At 29.5% G+C, this 22,137-nt stretch overlaps 2 protein-coding genes across 10 annotated transcripts in view; one reads left to right on the top strand and one right to left on the bottom strand.

The window, feature by feature from the left end:
- The window catches only part of LOC121128752 (uncharacterized), a 47,826-nt gene extending 45,773 nt beyond the window's left edge, over positions 1-2,053 (bottom strand). For all 4 annotated transcript variants that reach the window (XR_011783250.1, XM_040724356.2, XM_071892886.1 and 1 more), the window contains exon 1: positions 1,887-2,053. The gene's annotated coding sequence lies outside the window, so the exon portion shown is untranslated. The remainder of the gene's footprint in view (positions 1-1,886) is intronic.
- Positions 521-20,550, top strand: LOC121128753 (uncharacterized). 6 transcript variants are annotated; one of them, XM_040724358.2, is made up of 12 exons: positions 521-1,320; positions 3,530-3,621; positions 8,969-9,079; positions 9,989-10,114; positions 12,395-12,473; positions 12,733-12,824; positions 12,880-13,011; positions 14,600-14,862; positions 17,991-18,385; positions 18,455-18,721; positions 18,816-19,182; positions 19,854-20,550. In XM_040724358.2, exons 4-12 carry the CDS (start codon positions 10,075-10,077, stop codon positions 19,890-19,892), a joined length of 1,674 nt encoding a protein of 557 aa, XP_040580292.1. In that variant the 5' UTR covers positions 521-1,320; positions 3,530-3,621; positions 8,969-9,079; positions 9,989-10,074; the 3' UTR covers positions 19,893-20,550. The 6 variants fall into 6 exon arrangements, with proteins under 6 accessions (XP_040580292.1, XP_040580291.1, XP_071748988.1 ...); XM_071892889.1 differs by lacking the exon at positions 521-1,320 and adding an exon at positions 2,071-2,196; XM_040724357.2 differs by lacking the exon at positions 3,530-3,621.
- Positions 20,551-22,137: the final 1,587 nt, after the last annotated feature.

Here is a 22,137-nt window from a genome sequence, read left to right on the forward strand (position 1 = left end):
CACAATAACTATATAATGTAAGTCAATTTGCCATAAAATATTTCATATTAAGTATAATCTAACTGACTAAAAAAATGTAAATCGACAGAAAGAAATTCCAAATTATATTTAACTATTTATAACTTATATTTAATCAGTTCAACTCCATCAAATAAAGGAGTATAATAAAGTATATATTTCGTGCAATATTAAACAACAATTTCATATTTAATGGATTTCTCAAAAGAGAAAATACAACTTTTGGCATATACTTTATTTCAATTCAATTTATGAAATGATTGTATTGATGAATACTGTATCCTCTAAAGGACTCCAGTGTCCGAGGTAAAATCGTGGACTTGACTTTTAAAAAATATAAATTACTTTATGTTAATTATTTTAAAATACTATATTATGTTATTAAAAGTAAGTACTATTACGCTAAATAAACAATAAATAAAAATCTTTCAAAAATCAACAGTTGTCAGCATGGAGGTGGAAAGGTAAAGGCTGGCTTATTTAATCCACGTCAAGTGGGTGTCAAGGAGGTAATAAAGGTCATATTGTGCTCCCAGACTCTGTTTTACCAGATTAAAAACAGGATGGCTTCAAGTCAGAGGCTTAATGCCTCTAGTCGAAAAGAGAGCTTGTGGTTTTCCTATAAATTTGGATGGCCTCAGTGCCTCCGTTCAGCAACAGTCTGAGGCTTTCATCAAGGGATGCTTCTGCGCTTTTACGCCCGGCTTGGAGGCCATGGTATCAGGCAGAGAAAATCATATTGTCAAATAAAAAGATATATCAATAAATAAGTATGTGTTAAAGCCTCAATGTACTCATTTTCATTCTTGCAAAAGTTTAGCCAATTTGTTATTTATCAAAAATTCAACTATTTTACCTCACACACTGTACATAATTAATTACTAATTGCTTTAAAACCCTAATCGTACATATTGAGCTTACTATGTATCTTATTGCAATGCATTTTATAGACATAAATATTTCTTGTAGTTTACAATATATATCCCTGAATTAAATCTCTGAAGAAGGCTTGGATAATATTATTTTGTCCGCATACTAATTATATCTACCTTACCTATGGTGGTTTTTTTTTCATTTTTTTTATTTTTATTAATGAGAAGAAGAATTACTACTCACTCTAACGTTCATGCGCAAAAAATTTAGAATATTCAATCCTGGTCATGTACGAGTTTATTCAAATCTATTGTTTTATTCGTAAAGACGTTATCATGTGATTCGTTTTAATTTGTTTATAAATGTGTATATTGTATAACATAAGATATCCAAAGGAGTTTGAAGTTAGAAATCCGAAAAATAATATAGGTAAGATTGATAAATATCGTTTGATTGATGGAATTCTAGATACATGCAAGTTTATTGACGTTATTTTTTCCCACTTGAGCCAAAGATCCTTACTTTGCATGTTGTGCTATAATTGTATTCAGATACATTTTTGTTTGTAATTCTTTTAAAATAAACACACTCAACAATATCCGTGGAAAGTAATGAGCTCTTTACTTCAAATTATTGCCAAAATAAATATTAAAATTAAAATTTGTAATAAAAAAATATGTGAGAAATGCAAATCGTTGCAGAAATTTGTAGGTTGAAATTTTAGAAATGTTAAAAACAATGTTTTCAATCCTTATTTTACTGTTACTTATTTCTCCTACAGATAAAAGTAAATTCACTAATATGGGAAAAAGGGGAAAAAAACGTCTTTATACCAGACATAGTTTGATTCTTTTTCTTTAATAAATATATTAAAATAATATTCAGAAAAGTATAAATCAGATCATTTAAGGCTGATATACTTTCCTCCTTCACAATTTTTTTGTTTTTAAACATCAATTAATTGAGTTTTTAACAATTTATTTGTATTTTCTTACCTGTTTGAAATCCAAAAATTTATAATTAATTACACAGTATTTTATAGATATGCTAAGCATCAATACCAATTGGAATATATTAAAAAAAATAGTGTTAAACAAAACCATAGGTTATGGTAAACTTAAAATAGCACATATTCGCTAACCTTATTTTACACTGGCTTTAAAATCCTCCTATCAAGATACTTGTTTTTTTTTCAGGTTCTTGTAACCTGGTTGCGTAATGTTATATGTGTAATAGCAATATAGGAGTGCTTGTTTGGCATGTTCAATTTTAATTGATGTACAGCCGAAAGTCTACCTTATATATGTAAATATTTTTTGAGACTCATATAATTAAAAATGGTATACTTATGTCCAATCAAATATCATTTTTTTTAAGAATTAGAAAAAGAATATTTATTTAGATAATTGTATTTACAATCTCAAATCAGAAGCAAATAGTATTGCTTTTTTTTAAACGGAACTATTTATTGAGAAAAAAAGTTTGATGGACGCTTGTTGCTAAATCCATTTACGCAATAACATTTGTGTATATTGTTTCTGATAAGAAAATATTTCTTTAATACGTCGGCCGTGTATATCATCACCTGTTGACTATGAACAAACGCTAAAGTATTTTAATTATTTTTTTAATGTCATATTTATTGTACATACTTATATACAGGGTAACGTTGAGAAAAAAAATTCATATTATTAGGATATTTAATGACAATATGGGACAATTTGAATAATATTAATGTAATAATTCCATGTTTGAGCCTTTGTGTGACGACGCATTTCTCTAGACTTGAGTGATTTTCTACCTTATAAATTAACCTCCACTCATGTTCAATGAAGGCCTTCAGACATTGATACTGGGATGGCGAACTTAACAAATTTTCCTCTCGATTTTGCTTCAAAAATAACTCTGTTGTTCAGAACGAATTATTAATTATTTCTGGCTATAGGGCCCTTTCCTGCTATCATTCATTCGGGTAATTTTATTTGACTTAGAGTAAAAACACTTCTTTGTTACCCCATTTATAAAAAGTAAAATTCACTTATTCAATCGCTTCAATGTTTAAGTTATCCGGGGTTTTTTTCCACCTTACGATCTTTGTTATATCCTCTTTTACTTCTTTGAGTTAATAACAGATGTTTTGTATTGTTTGAAGGCTCACAACTCCGATTTGCTTCTGCAAAATGGACAAAGGGTCGTAGAGTAAATCAGTGAGTACTTTTCAATAGCGTTATTACTTCTTCATTTTCATGTCGAATAAAGCAAACTGCTCCTTAATTAAAAGCCGATGGCTTTAGCATTGAATTAGTATCATTTTTAAATACATGTGATCTCTATAAATGACTTCAAAACACCAAAGTGATTATTTCAATGCGTCACCCTGTAAATACATAATGAATTCTACCATTTTGAGAATGACGTAAATTGAAAAGGCTTTGAAACATGGATGAGAGAAGAGGAGTATATATTCAATGTAGAAAATACTTCCTATACTTACATGTCTGTGACTCCTATAATCATAAGTCGTTTGTGATTCATTTCACATTTTTAATTATATAACCTATTGTTTCAAATTTAATTTATGGAGTTATTAGAAATATTTTTCATTTGTTTTTAACATATTTAGTTGTTTTTATTTTAGTGCAAATGTGAACGCCCTGCTGCTACTTCAAATTTGAAATATTCTTCTTGAAGCCTTTAAACGTAGAAGATCAACTTTTTGGGATTTGATAGGTAAAAAAAGTTCATATCTAGTTTTGTATTCTTCCTTTATAGCGTATTTTAAGTTGTATGTACGGTAATTTTATAATTGTTGTTATGTATACCTGTGTTACAAGTATAGGGGACCCGGAACAATGACACATTTAAAATGATAGTATAATAAACTAGCGCTAGCTGGTTCCAATATCATAAGTTTAGTTCTTCTTCCGACCAAACATCCTGTGGAAACCCATGTAAGTAATGTTGGGTATGTCCATATTTATTGGTTGCAATCAATTCAGTCCAGTCTGAAGAGGTACCTTTAGAACAGTCAGTACTAAAACTGATTAATCATGACATCATGAAGAACCAAAGTTTTTAAGTTTTTAGGACTGATATGCAGGACTGAGGTTGCCAACCGTCCCTTGAAAAAAAAAAAATCGTTCCGTATTTAGGAAAAAAGCACCCGTTCCGTATTAAGTTGAAACGGGACGTACTGTGAGTTTTTAAAAATGGTCAGTAAATTGTTCTTGTAAAATGAATAACAATGCCCTTTATATAAATTTTACGGTTAGCGTGATCCCGACCCATGTTCTCGTCTGAGACTAATGAGCTGATAGCATATTCACACACGTGTAGGATGATACAGAATACGTTCTTCCCATTGGCTGAGCAGGTACTGCTGCATGCGCAAAAGATAGTGGGGAAAAAAAGAAACAGCATGGCTGATAGTGACTGAGGCACCGACACTGCTCTACACAGCGGACTACCTTTAAACAGTCATTCAGCTCGCACAACTCCGAAAAAAAATGAAAAGGATGCAAAAATGGAGGTTTTTATTTAAGCTGGACAGTTTTTGTTTCAGTTGATTTTGTTTATTATTAAAGTGAGCTGTGGGATAATAATTTGTTTTTCATGTGTTCATGTTACTCAAAAATATGCATCTAATTAAATAGAGGGGAAAATAGTAAAAAATCGGAAAATCGGAAAAAGTTCACCAGGTTCTGGTACCGGTTATATTGATATATAATCGAATGTGTGTACAGGATCAAGGTGACTATATATAAAGGTGAGGCAACAAGGATCTTCTAAGGGAGTCTGGTTGGTGTTAGCTGACTCAGCGGACGTAGTGAAGTCGCTGTTGCGGCAGTTCAGATAATTTTATGGAAGTGAAGTGCACTAATTTGGATCTGTTTAGCAAAAATGGTATCATCTTGAGGTTCAAAGGGTGTTTGTGCCATGCCCTGTTGTCCCAATCCACGGGATGACCAGTATTTTGCATTTCCTCAGAAAAATTTGATGCTCCAGCGTCTTTGGATCTCAGTTCGTAGGAAAATACCCTATTAATATATAGAAATTTTACATCCAATGATTTTGAGTGGAATTTCCAGGCTGAACTTTTTGACTTAAAGGCCAGGAAGAAATTCAAAAGTTATGTTCTCTTTCATTGAGAAGTTTGAACGATCTGGAATTTTCATCATAGCCATTGGTTTTTATTTAGCTAACAAATCATTCATCTCCCAGTTACAAACTCTCTCCGGACAATTTTTTATTTGAAAATCCTGTGGATACAAAACGTCAAATTTATACCTTCCCTGACTGTCCTCATATGCTCATAATATTTCGAAATCATTTATTGGATCATGGATACATTTTCAAGGATTTCAAATCATTTTTATTCATCTATGGGCACAAGAAAGAATCTCAGTCTAGAATCATTCAAAAAGTTAATGATTGGTTTGACTGTATAAATACTAGTAGATCATAAAGCAATAAAAAACGTTTTTCTAAGTTGCTATACATTTGGAAGAACAAATGCATGCTTTGAACGAAATGGAGCGGTTAGTGATTAGTGGTTATTAAAGTGATGGGTAAAAAAATGCAACTTCCAGTTCATTAGGGAATTTTAATATCCATCCATTCAACAAAATCATTATTTCAAAGTACCAAGGATGATGGAATGAAATTCATTTCAAACACTCATCTATATTAAGATTGTCTGGAGAATGTAATCTCATGGACTAGTGCCATCACAGGAAACAAAACTCATACATCCCCAGTGGAAGCCCTCAGAAGCCTAAAAGTAATTTTAATTTTTTTTTTTAAATCATTAACTTGGCTTAATAAATCCATCTGTTGAGGAGGAGTTAAATGATGAGAATGATGGCGAAATAGTTACAAAATTAATAACGAATCCCTTCTTTTCGTCAAATATACAAAAAAAAAAATGAGTATGATGAGGAAACAATTGAATCATAGTAAATTATAAATGAATTTTAAATATATCTATTTAATTTATTCACTTAATTTGTGTTGTCTTACAATGAATTAAGGTTGGATATTAAAATTATTACCTTACAATGATATAGGAGAGAGTGATATGTGTATCAACAGTGACATCATTAAATTTTCCTTGTTTTCTTGATAATAAAAGCATTCCCTTGTTGGCTTGTTTTCCTATTGGTCTCTTATGTATATGTTGCAGTTAAAGTAAAAAATCCATTAATATGCAAAATAAGTAGTTTTTGTGCATAATAAGTGAACTAGACCGTTAATGTGGATAATAACTGAAAAAGATCCTAAATGTGCAAAATCATTGAAATCATAAATGTCACATTATTTTCTATATGGGTAGAACTCATTGATTTTCTCTTCCGCACACTTTTCCTCTATAGGGAACAAAAGGCCTTGCATTATTTTGATCATTGATCTATCATATGATAAAGGAAGAAATAGTTGACCAAAACATTAGAACTGTAATAGTTTGGTATATTAAAAACATAGACGGCGCTTCAAATATTTTATTTTTTTTAAACTCTTATTCTAATAATAACAATTAAATTATTATATTAATTTGGATATGCAAATAAACTATTTTTTAACAGATTATTTTATGAAGTATATTAAATTTATTCCAATATTAAAATTAAAGTTTTATTTTATTTATCCTATCAAAACATTCATGATTGTTTTGGGTAATTTTTTTGACTATTTTTCGATTCAAGAATCGATAATTATTTATTCTACAATTGAACAAGATGTGTGAGTATCCTCGGAAGTTTGGTCACATGAATTGTTTCACTTTCACCATTTCCCAAATCATATAATTTTATGCCTGCGTAACATTTTGAAATAGATTGAATTAGTGTTCATTTAGGGTTTGATTCAAGAAATGAATTTTTCTAAAAACTGATATTTTTTTACAATAGCTATATTAATACTATAAGATTGTTGGAGCTGAATTATTGAAAGAAATACTATGCTATCGACTGTTTTGTCAACTATCTTTGTCTCTTGTCTGCTGTTTCAAAGTCCAAAAATTATCTTGTTTTTGCCCAGTATGTTCACTCTATATATTTGATCTCTAAAATATATAGAGTAATTTTGATTTGTAATATTTTTTAACTCTATCATAGATTTTGTGTTCCTAAATATCAATTAAAAATAGTTCATGAAATATACAATTTTGTATGGGACACCCATTTAATATCGATTTTAAAATAAATATGGAATATGTTTTTTCAAAAAAAAAGAAAAAAAGTTTAGCAATTTTTGAATTATAAATTATGGGGCATAGTTATTCCCCTGCTCCATAACTGATCCATCCCTGTATTCTTCTTTTTTGAAATTAAAATATGATTAACTTTAACTAGGATAAATCATTTGAGGTATTTAGAATTAAAATCCCTAATAGATTTGCATATTACATCAAACAATAAACTTAAACATGTAAATAACGGTGTTGTGAAATTTTCAAGCATTATTGGTGCAACAAATACATTATACTAAAGGGATATATGTATATATTTTTTCTGCCAAACTAAGAAAAGATATTAAAAATAACGATAGTAATGAAATGAATAAAAATTGCAAATTTAAGTAGGTACAATTTTACGTTATACTTTTGCAATGGAACAAGAGTCAAGAGTCCATCTTGTTTGATATATTTTTTTTTAAAAATTCAAAAATTTTTTTAATAGAAAATTGTACATAATTATAATTCACTATTGCATATTCATTATTAGAGATAACAATTGGTCTATTTTGTTAATTAAGCAGATTTGACTTATTTTCTTATGAGTCTTTCATCGAGAAAAATAGCAATTTATAAATGTAATCTATGTATATGGTATAACCTATAATATTACAGTAGGTGGATGTATGTCCGCGGATTTGCAAGTATTCTTAGTATGTGCATAATAAAATAATTCGGCATACAATATACAATACGGGTACATCCTACTCTACTATAATATGATATTATAGTACGTGTATGTCAAGCGGATTAGCAATTTTGTCTTAGTAAGAAATAAATAAAACAGGTACATCTTATGTACTATAATATTATATCATAGTTGATTTATGTATGTGTATTAAATACGAATTAAATCAATCAAAATTAAATCTATACTAGGGGTACATCCTAGTCTACCATAATATAATATTATAGTTGTATGTCCGCTTATAAAAACGCATAATCAGGGTATTTAGTTCGGAATTCTGAGTAACGTACCTGGAGCTATGTTTCATTCTGATCAAACCTGATTCCTGGGCATTGGAGGGCAAGTAGTTTGTTTTTTTTGCTAATAAAACATGATCAATTCCCCGTGTCTGAAAGTTGTCTTTAAGGTATGAGTTGTAGATTTGAAAATGCACCAGGAAAAATTAATTTCCAAAAAAACGAATTATTGTCCTAACGGAAAAAGGGAGGACGTATATTGAATAAGAATTAAAAAGGGAATTAAGCCGAGGATGAACGAGTTTTTTTTAATATGTTTCTTGTCTTTCATCAATGTTTTCTAAATTCTAGAGCTAATTAAAGTATAAATAAAATAATTTGAAATTAAATATTTAGTACGGGTACGTCCTGGTACTTATATAATAAATAAGAATAATATAAGTGAATAAGTCTTGTGCCATTTATTTAACTGTATTTTTTAGAGGTGTAAAGAATTTCAATCATAAAGTTGGGCACATTAATGAAAAAGCTGTTGTGGTGATCTTTAAAACGAAATGTTGCAAACAAATATATAAATGAAAATAAATATATACATATGTATGTGTCTTGTCAAAACAAAAACAAGCTACAGTGAAAAAGAAGAAGTTAAAAAAACATTTAATCAGGATTACATTTGTATTCTTTAATGAAATATTGTCAATTTCTTTCGGCGAACTGTTATTATTAAAAATCATGTCAAAATTAATTTGGTATTTCTCATTTTCTTGATTCTTGTTTAAGATTGTTTTTGCGTTAACTCGACACATAAATATTTATCCTTCACTCATGTAAATTATAATTTAATAAGCTCTTATTACTCTTAAATCCTCAGTCTTTAATATTTTTATTCTGCTGAATATATGTATTTCTTTGTATTTTTAGGTGACTCATCCAAATTTCAAAAGGAATCATGTCTCAAAATACAAAAAAAAGTGTACTCCATCATCCTTACTTTTTCCATAGTCTGCAAGTCAATTGAAGTCAAGAGTCAAGGTGGGTTGACTACAGGGTAGGGCAGCAAAATATAGACACGAGAGGTTGCTTTACAAATAATTTAATAATTTTCAAATATAAAAAAAGTGTTAAACAAGGTCTTTGCAAACTTGATCACTCAATACGCCCCCTTTTCACATCAATCACAGCCGTTATACGTTTTCCTTGCAGGAGTTGATGACAAACTCCTCAGACAAGTTGTCACACACAGCATCTATGATTGTTTGGAGTGAGTCCACATTTGGTTGGGGAGTTTTATTGGTTTCCCTCTCCAATGTGCCCCACACATCAATGTACATCCGTTTCCAATCTAGTGAGGAAGGAGGCCAAACCTGGTTCACTCTTTACCTCTCAAGCATCCTGGCCTTCATTACCCCTGACAGACCGAGACGTATTACGACGCATTTTACACCCCCTCTTGATGGACATAGAACCTACGGAGAAGTTGTTGGCGAGGTCATAAATCCATTTGGTGGAGTTCGCCTTGATCTTCTTTTCCAAGCTGTATATGAACTCTGGATCACTCTTTAAATTGTGCCCTTCCGCTTCTTGCTTCCCTGGAGAGGTCTTCTGCATCATTCTTCATCTTGGTCACCTTGAAACCCAGGCACCTGAAGCACTTCACAATTCATAATCCTCGCCTCTCAACTTCAGAATCTAGGAGATCTAAGATGCCATGCCTTTTGGCGTCTTGCTCACTTATTATGACAATATGATAGGACGAAATGTTTATTATATTTTGTTTATGCGTAAAGGATGGCTAAACCAGAATGTGAAAAAATAATAACTATACCCTCCTATATTAATGAGATAATTAACATCCCACGTTTGGCTGCCCAACCCTGTACACATTATCATTCACTTAACAAAATAATATAAGTTCATGTCACTTGATCATTTATTCAATAGGTAATGACTCTGATGGTCCTATCATCATATCTCCTGAGAACTACAAAGGAATAAGCATTACTTATGATCCATTTGTTGAAGTATTTATGAATATTTTAAAAAAAGTGGATATGTATTCGAGTCAAGGTAAGGTTATTTTTAATTTATAATTGGAATAGATCATCACAAATGTACCGAATTTTAAAACTCCTGATTTCTATTACGAACATTCCTCTTTACATACAAGGCGTATCCTAAATTCTATAACAAATGTTTAAACTTATATAACTCATAGAGGTTTCGAAATATCATTGTAAAAATTGTCTTGGCATTTTTTGGTGATGCATCATTTACGAGCACGGAAAGCAAAAGTGATGCAGAAAAGTAAAGAGACAGCTTCTTTCTGTCAAAAATAAAGAAAAGATATTAAACCGAACCAAGAAACTCATGTGTAAGTTGAAGTAAGGTATGGCTCCTAACATTATCTTTAGCGATGATAAATTTTTTCTTGTGGAGGCTAAATGGAACTCTCAAAATAATCAGACTTTGATAACTAAAGGAATCTGTCAGATGCAACAACAAAAAAAACAATGTCTGTGGTATGGGGACCCGTTAGTAGATTTGGTTAGGCAGACCCAGTCTGTACACTCTGGACCCAAAATTAACAGCTTAGAGAATTCAACAATATGTTGTTCCTTTTTATACGTTCAAAGTGACGCAAGTGTGGTGCAAGAATATATTTTCCTTTGTAATCATTACTTTTGCCTCCATCCAGTCCGATTGGGACCCTATGGATTTTGGAATATGGTATATTTTCGAGGACAGGGCCTGTAATAAAATTAAAAATAAATTAAATAATTAAAATTGTAATTTCGGCAAAAGGAGAACATTTTGGATAGTTGTTTTTTTTTGTTGTTGTTTCGTTACTTATTTGAAGGACAAGTAGAAGTATTAATATAAAATTTTAGGTATCTAATAATATATATATATATAAATGACATACAATTATTCATCTTTCAGTATCTAAGGCCCACTCTGTATAGTGTATAACTCCACATTAATAATATATGTCTGGCAAAATAAAGATAGATTAAATAAGTATGTAGCCAGATTTGAAAAAATTATTATAATGATTTGTCAATGATGTATGTACATACAAACGAAGGTGACATATCTTGATTAAAAAATATTGAGTGTAAAAAGTATAACTATACTTAGATAGTTCTAAAAGAAATATATTTTTAGTTCTTCTGATATCAATTCTAATTTGTATCACCACGATTATTTATTTTTACCTATAACTCATCATATTGCAAAATGAAAATAGTTATGTTGTCACATCTGTTGAAATTATTATAATAATTCGTGGAACGTGGGTGAAATATCTAATTTTAAAAATATTTAGTGTAAAAACAGCTCTATATTTAATAAATAAGCAAAAAAGCCTGAGTGAAAAATTACAAAATTAATTATATATATAGCTTAATCTGTAATAAATACTAATCAAGTACATTGTATATGAAACACATTTCAATTGGGTTTAATCTTTTGCTTCTCAAATATTAATTACTTATTATAATTGATCAAATAATCGATTTAACTATATCCCATTTCGGAGCATTGTTTATGCAACCTTGTGTTGCTTATATATTTAATTTGCAAAAGTAAATCAAAAATTAAATTGGAAAAGTCACCCAAAAAAGACTTTTTTTGACAGCAAATTCGGTTAGTGTTGTAATTTATTGTATACATATAGTTATATCTCGTCGAAATATGTCTCTGAATCGTAACTAACCTCTAAAAAACTTCTTTTTTAAAAAGGCTTTAAATACCAAACATATTACAGTTGAAGTTTTTAATTTAATTTTCGTGTTTTCTGCCTTAAATTACAATAATAAATGTGAGTTTTAGGCGGCAAATCATATACTATTATATAAGTTAATGTTCACATCAGTAGTGACTTGATTGAGAGTAAATGAGACGTGGAACTCTGTTACTAAATATTTACAGCAGTTCGTATATGATAAGAGGTGACAAATTGGAAAAAAAATATATTTCTTTTAAAAAATCAAAAAGAACCTAAAAAAGGGTTTTGTAAATTTGTTGTCTAGGGGCAGTAATATTTACACATCCCTTGGAAAAATAAGGCAAGTGCTCACGTTTACAACATTCCTAAAAATATAATCATTATATTATTTTACAAGATGAAAAATATATATTGCATCTATTAATATTTTATAATTAAAACGATTGATACCTATATTCATATAAGCTACTACGTATAAGATGTACAAATCCCAACTTGTAAAATCTGAGCGGTTAATTTAATACATTACAAAAATCTAATTTGTACACAATATATTGAATAATTTATATCCATTTTTATTGTACAACTATATTTTCCTGTTAAACTTTGGTTTATTTTAGGTGAAGCTCATTTTGTCCCTCAAATTATCTTCAAGAAAAATGTACCAAATAATCCATTTTACAACATTTTTAGTCATAGGTATTTATAATTCTATTTGACTTAAATTCAGAACATAAATCTATTATGTAGCATAAAATAAATATTTTCTTGTATTCTAAAATTTAACTAAACTTTAATAGACATTACAAATCATAATTTTTTTTTTCGCTCATGGTTCAAATATTTTGATATATCAACAGCACTTTTTAAACTTTAAAAATATAATAGACGAATTGTTACATATATAAGTGTCAACTAACTATGTATATTAATACAAAATCAAATCAATTTAATTAAGGAATAATGAATCAGTCAAAAAAGAAGAATACGATCCATACCAAATAAACTCGACAGAAAAGAGGTTACCACGAATTCAAAAATCAATTAAAAGTAAATTGTTCCTGTATGAATATTATTATCAGTAAAACATATAATTTAATTTTAGATAATATGTCAACTATCAGAAATTCTCCACTCAAGGCAACTCTATTAAGTAGTCATGACACTCTAATCCAAATTGAAACAAACAAAAAACCTCTATTAAGATTTGAGGATTTGGAACCCTTAGATACATCCGGTAAGATAACAATTTATTCATTTATCTTTCATCTATAACTAAAGAGTTGAGCATATAAAATCGGATTGTAGACTGCAGTCTAGTTTGATATATTGGTCATGAAAGATAAGAAAAATTTATCCTTGATGCATTGGTGGAGTTTGACATATGTATTCTAGAGGGATCAAGTAATATATATATATAGGATAGTGCACTACAATTTGAACAAACTTATACACCATACAGATCATGTGCAAATGCATTGTGACAATTTTTTTAATTTTATTGAATATCGCATTTATTTTCAAACTATTCCTCCATGAATCTCATATCACTGGCTCAATTCTCCCACAGAGCTAACATTTTATACAGACCATTTGAAAACGTTGGTACTATTGATTTTTATCCTATTTTAACTATAACTTGACATAACTTGCATTCATATGAATTTATGAAGTAAAAAGGTAGTAGTGCACGACGTAGATCATTCCTTCGAAAATCTATACTTTTTTCATCCCATTTAAATATTATTTAGTATGTCAAATATTCTGTTATTGGAAAATTCAAAAATAAAATTTCCGATCTGTAACTCAATCCAGCTCAGAGCTATTTATTTTTTTATCCATTAATTTTGAAACTCAAATTTTAGTTTGAAGGTTAAACACCTTTTTATTTTATGGAATTAGAATTATTTGTTGTGAATTCAACCCTCCGTTAGTAAATTTCCTTTTTATAGCACAGTTAACTGGGTTAAAAAGAATCCTAAAAGTAAAACGTAATTATCTTAAACATGTGAGTTTGGACTTTTAACGATATTTAATGCGTTATTCTTAAAGTAAAAACATTAAATTGAAAAAAAGGAGAATCCAAGCAATCAAAACGAAAAATAAAGGAACGACTTTTAATCAAAACAGTCAGTTAAATTAATTATACCTCGATTAAAAAATGATATTTATGCCAATAAATCTTAAACAAGGTATTATCAAGATAATAAAAAAATTGCATAAAATTAGATTTATAGTTTCAGGAGAATCCAAAGATTCAAAATTAATAAGAAACATTTTTTTATAATCATGAAGTGTAAAATATCCCAATTTTCTAAGGGAGGGTTCAGAATTGAATTGAGTTCATTAGTGCCCAATGAATTTGGCTACTTGGCTAAAAAATAATTAAATTAAAACTGATACTAAAAGTACCTTAAGTTAAGTCATAAAATGAAGGTTAAAAGTTGCATATTGTATAGAGCTTTGAAAAAAAGTCTGAAATCTCAATATAACTTGATTACACATTATTATTTTGGGAATCAATTAGAATTTGTTTTACCTAAAACTATGCACCCTAAATATGTGCAAAATAAGTCAAACTTTTTAAGAGAAAAAAAGTTTTTTAATACAACAAATGATGAGTTGAGTTACGTAATATATATGTACATTATGAGAATATTTTGGAGCACTATACATGGTTTTTTTAATACGGCGCTCCCCAACAAAGAAGGCCTTTATCCTTTGTTCCTTTTTTAACTATTGAATGTTCGTCTCTTACTTTAATTTCTTATTATTTTATTTATTTGCAATGTGTCTCCCTTTTATTATATTATTTTTTCTTCTAGGATCCTTGTTTGGAACATTATTTCCAAACTGTAGTAAAATCATAAGTGCTGCTGGTACTCCATGTATTTTTCCATTTTCATTCTATACCAAGACTTTTTATCACTGCACAAATGAAAATGATTTTGATGACATAAGTCATCCTCTCTGGTGCTCTACCAAAACAGACTCACAAGGACATCATATTGGTGCCCAGGGGCACTGGGGAAACTGTGATCCAAAGTGCAACTTTTTTATTTTTCTTGCAAATATGATATTTGATCAGGTAACACATTTATTTTGTCTTAAAGACGTTTTTATATAAAATCCATTTCTACACAACTTAAAACCTAATACGTGTTTACTTTTAGGCTGTTATTTAACAAATTCATATATTGTGATTTTAGTATAATTGCTCGCTTTATATTTCATTTTAAAATGCAAGCATTTATCCCAAATGGGGTTGTACTTAAAAAAAATGACATTTTAAAATTGTTCACTTCAATATCAATTTTGTTTATATCAAGATCTCGAGAAAAACAATACAGACAATCAATTCTGTTGAAATACCACGTATGAAAAAAACTACAATATTGTAGTGTTTTGTTGGTTCTTATTTAGGACTGAAAACTTGTGTTGCGTACATTTTAGTCCTCCATATCACTCCTAAAACTGACTAAGTTTGTTGCTTCATCAAGTAACTCAACTTTATAAATTATTTTTTTATCCTTTTTACGACGGACAGTCTGAAGGACCTGTCCCAAAGACTGATAAGAACGGTCTGAAGACTGGGTTGGACCGAATAAATAAGGAATTACACAGCACTAGTATGTGGGGTTGTAAATCGTAAGCATGTTCTGTATCTAAAAATAAATGGAACTAATATGGTAACCCTGACAATTTGAAGAATATTTTAAGGAGAGTAGTTTAGCTGTCATAATATTTATTGGATTTGCTGCAAGCAGACATTAGAGGAAGGAAATAAACACAAATCTCATGTGGGGTTGAAAATCAATCAATCAAAGACTACAATTCTCCCGATTGGCTTATGGCATTCGGGAAAAGTTTTGAAAATTACAAATTCTTCTATCAAAGAAATGATTTATTTTTTAGGGCATTAAATGAGTGGGCTTTGGTCCCAGAGATTTAAATTGACTTGGAATAAAAACGAATGTCAATAATTTTATGAAAGGCTGGTGCTATTTAAACTTTTTTTAAAGTTACCTTTATAAAACTATTGTTACTCATAATGTTTTGTATAAGTCTATCTCTTTATCAAAATTGAAGGAGGGTGCCATATTTCAGGAAAATATATGGATGGGGATTCTTTTTTATCGGAATTAATTTTCAGCATTAAAGAGACCAAGAAATTGATTGTTTGGCGGGCTCAAATCTTTTGTGAGCATTTATTCTAAAAATAAAAATTATTTATTTTAAGCTTTTGGTTGATATAAAGAAGAATCCCAACATGGAGTGGAGACCTGTTATATCATCAAGTCCATACTTTGAATATATTATACTTGGAATAGATCTCATAAATGGATATATATTGCTTGTTGCAACACAAAAAGTCCTTTTGAAAGAGACTCCCACTTACAATTATAGAACGACCATTATTCGTATGAATTTTGGAAGTAAACCTTTTTTGAAGAATTTACGAGACCTTGTGTCTTTGGAATGGGAGGCACTCATAAAAAATTAGCTAACAAAACATGATATTTTAATTCACACTTTTTTTTAACGTGAAGTTTATTTTTGCTTCCATTAGACATGATAAGCTACACTACCTATGTGCCTATTCCTTGGCATTTGAAAATGAATTTTTGGAAAAAGAAAAATGAAAAAGACTCTGCACTGTCAAGGTGTGATTCATGGATTAGGGAATTCAGTCTATCTAGTTATTGAATGTACATACTTCCCGAATAGCAATGCATAAGAAAAATTCACTGCTCAATTTCAAATATCCACGGGAATAATGTTATTCGGCACTCCATTTAAAGATTGTTGTAAATTATTCAATAACATTAGACAAGCTTTTTTGGAATGTCCTCACTTACATATTCTGAGATAGTTTATGATTTTAAACCTGAAGAATCTGAAGGACAATAACGTTGATATGATTATGGCGATAATTCTGTTCAGGTATCATCGAAAAATAAAGATCTTACTCCTAAAACTAAACCAATACAGAATGTTTAATTCAATTTTAAGAGTTACCTTGCAAATAATATAACTATAGGAGGAAGATATTTGTGCAATTTTAATTGCGGAGATTGCAAGAAACAGATCGTCCGAAATGAAGATTCCAAAGATGATCGAAGGTGCTTAGGACTAGGCCTCTGATATTGTAAAATATCATCCATCAAACGGATCTATACATTTTTGGACTTTGCAGAATATACTCAAACTTTTTAGAAAGAACGAGAAGAAACGAGCAAATTGTTAAATTAAAAGCAAATTTGCACTAGATATTACATATTTATATTTTAATGATTTTAGATGCTAAATTTTTTAATTTTGAATATATGCATATATTGTGTTTATAATTCTTAATTTTGTGAAGAAATATAATTAAACACTTTAAATAATGTTTAAATATATTTCTTCAAATTCATCTTCATTGGAAAATTTTAGTTAATTCTAATTCTTATATATTATTTTCTCTCTAAATAAAGGTAAAAAAATATTGCTCCAAATTTAGGAGGCTATTACTTTGATGTTGATCTTCAATTCTAATCTGAGTCTGAAAAGGTCCTAACCTGATTATTCCCCCAGCGAATCCTTAGTGTTCCTTTCTGTAATTCATGAGTACACAAGCACTCATAGCTACACTTTCTCTCATTGTTATCCTTAAAATATCACGCAATCTATCTACTGAAAAGTGACCAAAAAAAGCTTAAAATCAGTTGGAAGTTAACCAATTCTTCCAGCTATGGAATCAGTATTTAATAATTGTCCAATTTGGTTTAGATCTGAAAAAGACTTAATTTAAACTCAACCAATCAATGTTGTTGGGGTGGGGCTGGGGGGGAGTTAGAAACATCGACAGTTATAATAAAATACACCGCATATTATTGTGTTATTTAGATAACATCGTGTTATAGGGTTTGCTTGGTCTACAAGAACAGCAATAGAGCGCTCTCCATCCAGTCAAAAGCTGACAAGAGTTTAAAAGTTAAACACAGAGTCAAATTTCTGTCAAAAAGTTACAAAATTCTACATGGCGTCATTTTTTTTGTGATATAGTCTTTTCTTTGGCTTGAACTTTTCACATTTCAAAACGTTTATAGTCATAATTATTTAAATCCTATTGAGTTATTAGCACCCTATTTCTGCAGACAATATATTTTATATGTAAAAACAATAAACTTTAAATCTACTTCTATTAATATTTTATCCTTAAATTAATTACAGGCCACACAAACCATTGACTGCCCCATTGAATCTTGTATAAATTATAATCATTGCAGTCCATTTGTAAATAAAATGCATGACATACAAGCGACTTATAATACAAAAGATGTGTTTAAACTTAGCAATTACGTCTGTGATAAAAAAGAGTACAAAGTATGTTGTAGTTCTCCCAATAAATCATTAGAAAGAACTAAGGAGACTGTAACAACTCCTACAGTCATTGCATCGTCAACATTTTCAGTAGAATACTTGGATACACTGAGACCCATAGTTTTGACCTTGAATGAATCAAAAATCATAGACACTCAATTGTCATCAGATGGAAGATGGTTACCGAGTCCTAAGAACTTAGAGTGTTCAAGAGATATATCTTTTCAAACGGGTTTTATAGTGGGGTAAGTATTTATTTCTTATAATAATATTACAGAACGATAAGTCTAACTTATTATCTTTTGTCAATTCAGGGGAAAACAAACCAGAATTGGGGAATTTCCTCATACAGTCCTCCTCGGCTATTTTATAGAAGCTTATAACGCTACATACTATTTGTGTGGAGGAACCCTTATTAATAGGAAATATGTACTTACAGCAGCTCATTGTCATAATCCCCTTAATCCCGATGAATCTATTATAGAAGTAGTTATTGGAGAGTGGGATGTCACAAAGGATCCGGACTGCCTTGATTGCAAACCAGCTCAGCGGTTCAAGATAGAAAACGGGAATGTTATTAGGTGAAGAGATATTTGCTTTGATGTTTTTTTTTTTTTTTTTTTTTGCTTATAAATAAATATATTGTTTACAATGTAATAATCCTATTATTTTCAGACACGATCAATGGAGTTTTGATACATTTTTAACTGTAGGGAATGATATTGCCTTAATACGTCTTCCGCAAACCGTAGAAACATTTGTTGAGAATATAAATATGCTTGTGCTTCCAGCTTGTTTAGATTGGAGGAATCTAGACGACACCATTTCTTTCAATGATGTCTCTGAAGAAAGCTTTATAGTTACAGGTTGGGGGAAAACCACTAACGATCAGAAAAAACAAACACAGACTATGCCAAATACGGTGTTTCACAGAGCAGACTTATTCAAACAAACGTTCAATTCATTCCGAAGTCTCAATGCCAGGATTTTAGGGTCTATAAAAGCATTTCTGATAATCACATTTGCTTCAACGGTTATGAAAGTGAGAAGTATTTAGATTTACATATTTGTCCTTGCTATAAAAATTTAAATATGTCCATTTACTTTTTTAATATCTCTTTTTAAATAAGTAATATATTTTTACTTCGAATGTTGACTCTCTTCCAAATTATAAAAACAGGTGTAGTAAAAAGAAATCCATAACTTTTCAAATAATGTATTTAGTAACGAGTATCTCACGTTGTATAAGTGTAATCGGTTTACACTGGACAGAGTTAGAAAGATAAGATTTTGTACTAAAAAACTTTTTAAACAGATTTGTGATTGTTGCACTCAGGTTTGTTTGAGAGCATGTCAAAGATGGGCAGTAGCCATATCTTGCAGTTCTTCTTCAGACAAGGCGAAAACGTAAGCCAGGTGGCTGAAAATGTGAATAGTGTTTATGGTCTTGATATTGGAGGAGCCAATTATAATCAGTTTGGATTTCGTCGATTCCGTTCCGGTAATTTCAATATCAAAGATACATGATAGATCTGGATGGCCAGTTGTCGAAAATGTGGATAAAATAAAGGCTAAAGAGATAATAACCCATTAGTGGAGAATAATTAAAAAACATAATCCATTAAAAATAATGGATTTCTTATGGATTTCCTTATACTACAGCTTATATAATAAATAAATTAAACTAACTTTTCCCCCGTCATTTTTCTCTAGATAGTGATTCATGTGAAGGAGACTCGGGAGGAGGAGTAATCAAACTCTTAGAATCCCAAATGATTGTTCAGGCTATCGTGTCATTCGGAACAGATAAATGTGGAAAGGGAATACCCGGTGTTTATACTAATATTAAGGACTACATACCTTGGATTATACAACAATTGAAAGAATAAACATGAAAACCTTAACAACTATAAGTACTCAAAACTAACTATATACTCCTATGTACTTTTCTGTTATTTACAAAAATAAATTTACATTGTGTTATAGGTTAAAAAACACATTTAAACTATGCATTACAAACTACAAGTTGAATTATATTATATACATAGTGCTATGAGTTTTCTGATAATTAATCTATAGAAGTAAATATTATATAAACTTATGGAATACAAAAAGTTTCTTCATCAAAGTTTCGGTTTTCATTTGCGTTTAAATGTTTCACAAGCCAATACTTTTGGAAGTAAAGTCATTTATTCAGAAAGAATAATACTCAAACGAATACCAATCCATCCGTGGTAAACCATAAATTCTGAATTTTTTGGAGGTAATTTGTTCATTATGTTTTGATAATTTGTAAATCACTATATATATGAAATTTAACATTAAGAGATTTTTTAATGTGAATTTTTAGATAATTTATTTTATTATGAACCTATAAAACAAGTCTTTAATAAAATATGAATAATAATAATTTATATTGTTAAGTTTTTTGATGAAATTATTAAGTTAAATGAAAAAAATTAAGACCAATTAATACGCGTTGTACACAGTACATATATAGGTTATACAGACATTGGTAAAATAATTTACTTTTTTTATATAAAATGGCAGTCAGATTGTAAAAGAAGTAGCCGGATGGGCATGGTTTCATTCTAGAGACGAGATTTTTTTTTTTTTTAAATACAGTCATTTGTTATCATGTGTTGGACTAGTTAGGAACGTGCATTTGCAGTCGAAAAATGGTTTGATATAATACTTCACAAGATTAAACTAATTACAATTTATCTCTTGAGTGTTTCTGTGTTGGCTTATGAAAATCAGTTAATTGCTTCAATTTATAATATACAAAAAAAAGTCATATTTATAATTTGCAAAAATTTTTGAACGCAAATAATTCTATGGATAATAGTGTTAAAGATTTTTAATTGGTATCTTCAGATTTTTTGTTATGCAAGTATTAAAATACCAAAAATTCGATTTCTTCTGGATATAGACAATAGGAGACGTCACTAATCGGATATGATTTCAAGGGCGAACGCAAGATTATCCTTTTTTTTTTATGGGGTGGGGAGGGATTAGGTTTTTGGAATTTTTTTTGAAAAATGAAAAAAATTGCGAAAAAAATATATCCTGTGGACGCCCCTGATAGCAAAAGGGTATTTTTTAACTATTATTTAAAATATTAAAGAATTGGAATTGCAAATTTTTATTATAATTGCATCAGGATTTTTTTTAATCGTCCCGTCACTAATATCTTCATTTACCAAGTACTTGGATGATAATGATCGAAGATGAATTTTTTTGAAACTATTTTTTTTTAAACTTAAAAGCGAACTTTATAGTTAAGAAAAGTGACATTCAAATGTTAAATGTTTTATTTTTTCGAAAATCACACTGATTGCCGCAACTAACTAAATACATTTTTTGATTACAAAAAAAACAAAAAATTAGGGTGCACTACATTTGGATAGGCACTCTAATATGTATTTATAATATATACTTTAATACTGACATTTAATCAAACACATAAATAAGAAATTAAGATCGCTCAACGGTTTTAACATATTTTTGAAGTTTTATAAGTATGTAGAGGATATTAAAAAATTGCAAAATTGAAGAGAGGAGTAATGTTTCAAAACAACAAAATAGAAATGTCAAAGACGTATTAAAGTTTTTATATATTCCTTGAGCAATACTAGAAAAAACACATGGAATATACAACATAACTTTTATCATTTGAACAGTCAATTTCAAGTTTTTTGATAAAAGAACAAGTCTATTATTAGTGTCTGTTGTGATTATATTTCTATCCAAGGAGGAGCTCATTGGATCAAAAGCCACATCAAAGGCTGCACGGTTCATTTCTATTCGATCAGCATTGTTCAATATTGGTGGACGAATTTGGTTTCCTCTTTGACTCTGATAGCATATTCTGTAGCCAAAAACAAGTAGAAATGTTGTAATGAAAGACTGAAAGAAAGAAATTCAATCAAAGTTTTTAAAACATTGAAATTTTTACAAAGTTTGATTTACTATAAACAAAAATTACACTTTTCCT

The sequence above is a fragment of the Lepeophtheirus salmonis genome, chromosome 13 (genome assembly GCF_016086655.4).
Source record: "Lepeophtheirus salmonis chromosome 13, UVic_Lsal_1.4, whole genome shotgun sequence".
NCBI classification, from domain to species: Eukaryota; Metazoa; Arthropoda; class Copepoda; order Siphonostomatoida; family Caligidae; genus Lepeophtheirus; species Lepeophtheirus salmonis.

Coding starts and splice junctions, on each gene's coding strand:
- LOC121128753 (XM_040724357.2), top strand. CDS start 1,254: ATGTGTATATTGTATAACATAAGATATCCAAAGGAGTTTGAAGTTAGA. Junction 12,474..12,732: donor TACAACATTTTTAGTCATAG/GTATTTATAATT, acceptor AATTTAATTAAG/GAATAATGAATCAGTCAAAA. Junction 18,722..18,815: donor GAAAACGGGAATGTTATTAG/GTGAAGAGATAT, acceptor TATTATTTTCAG/ACACGATCAATGGAGTTTTG.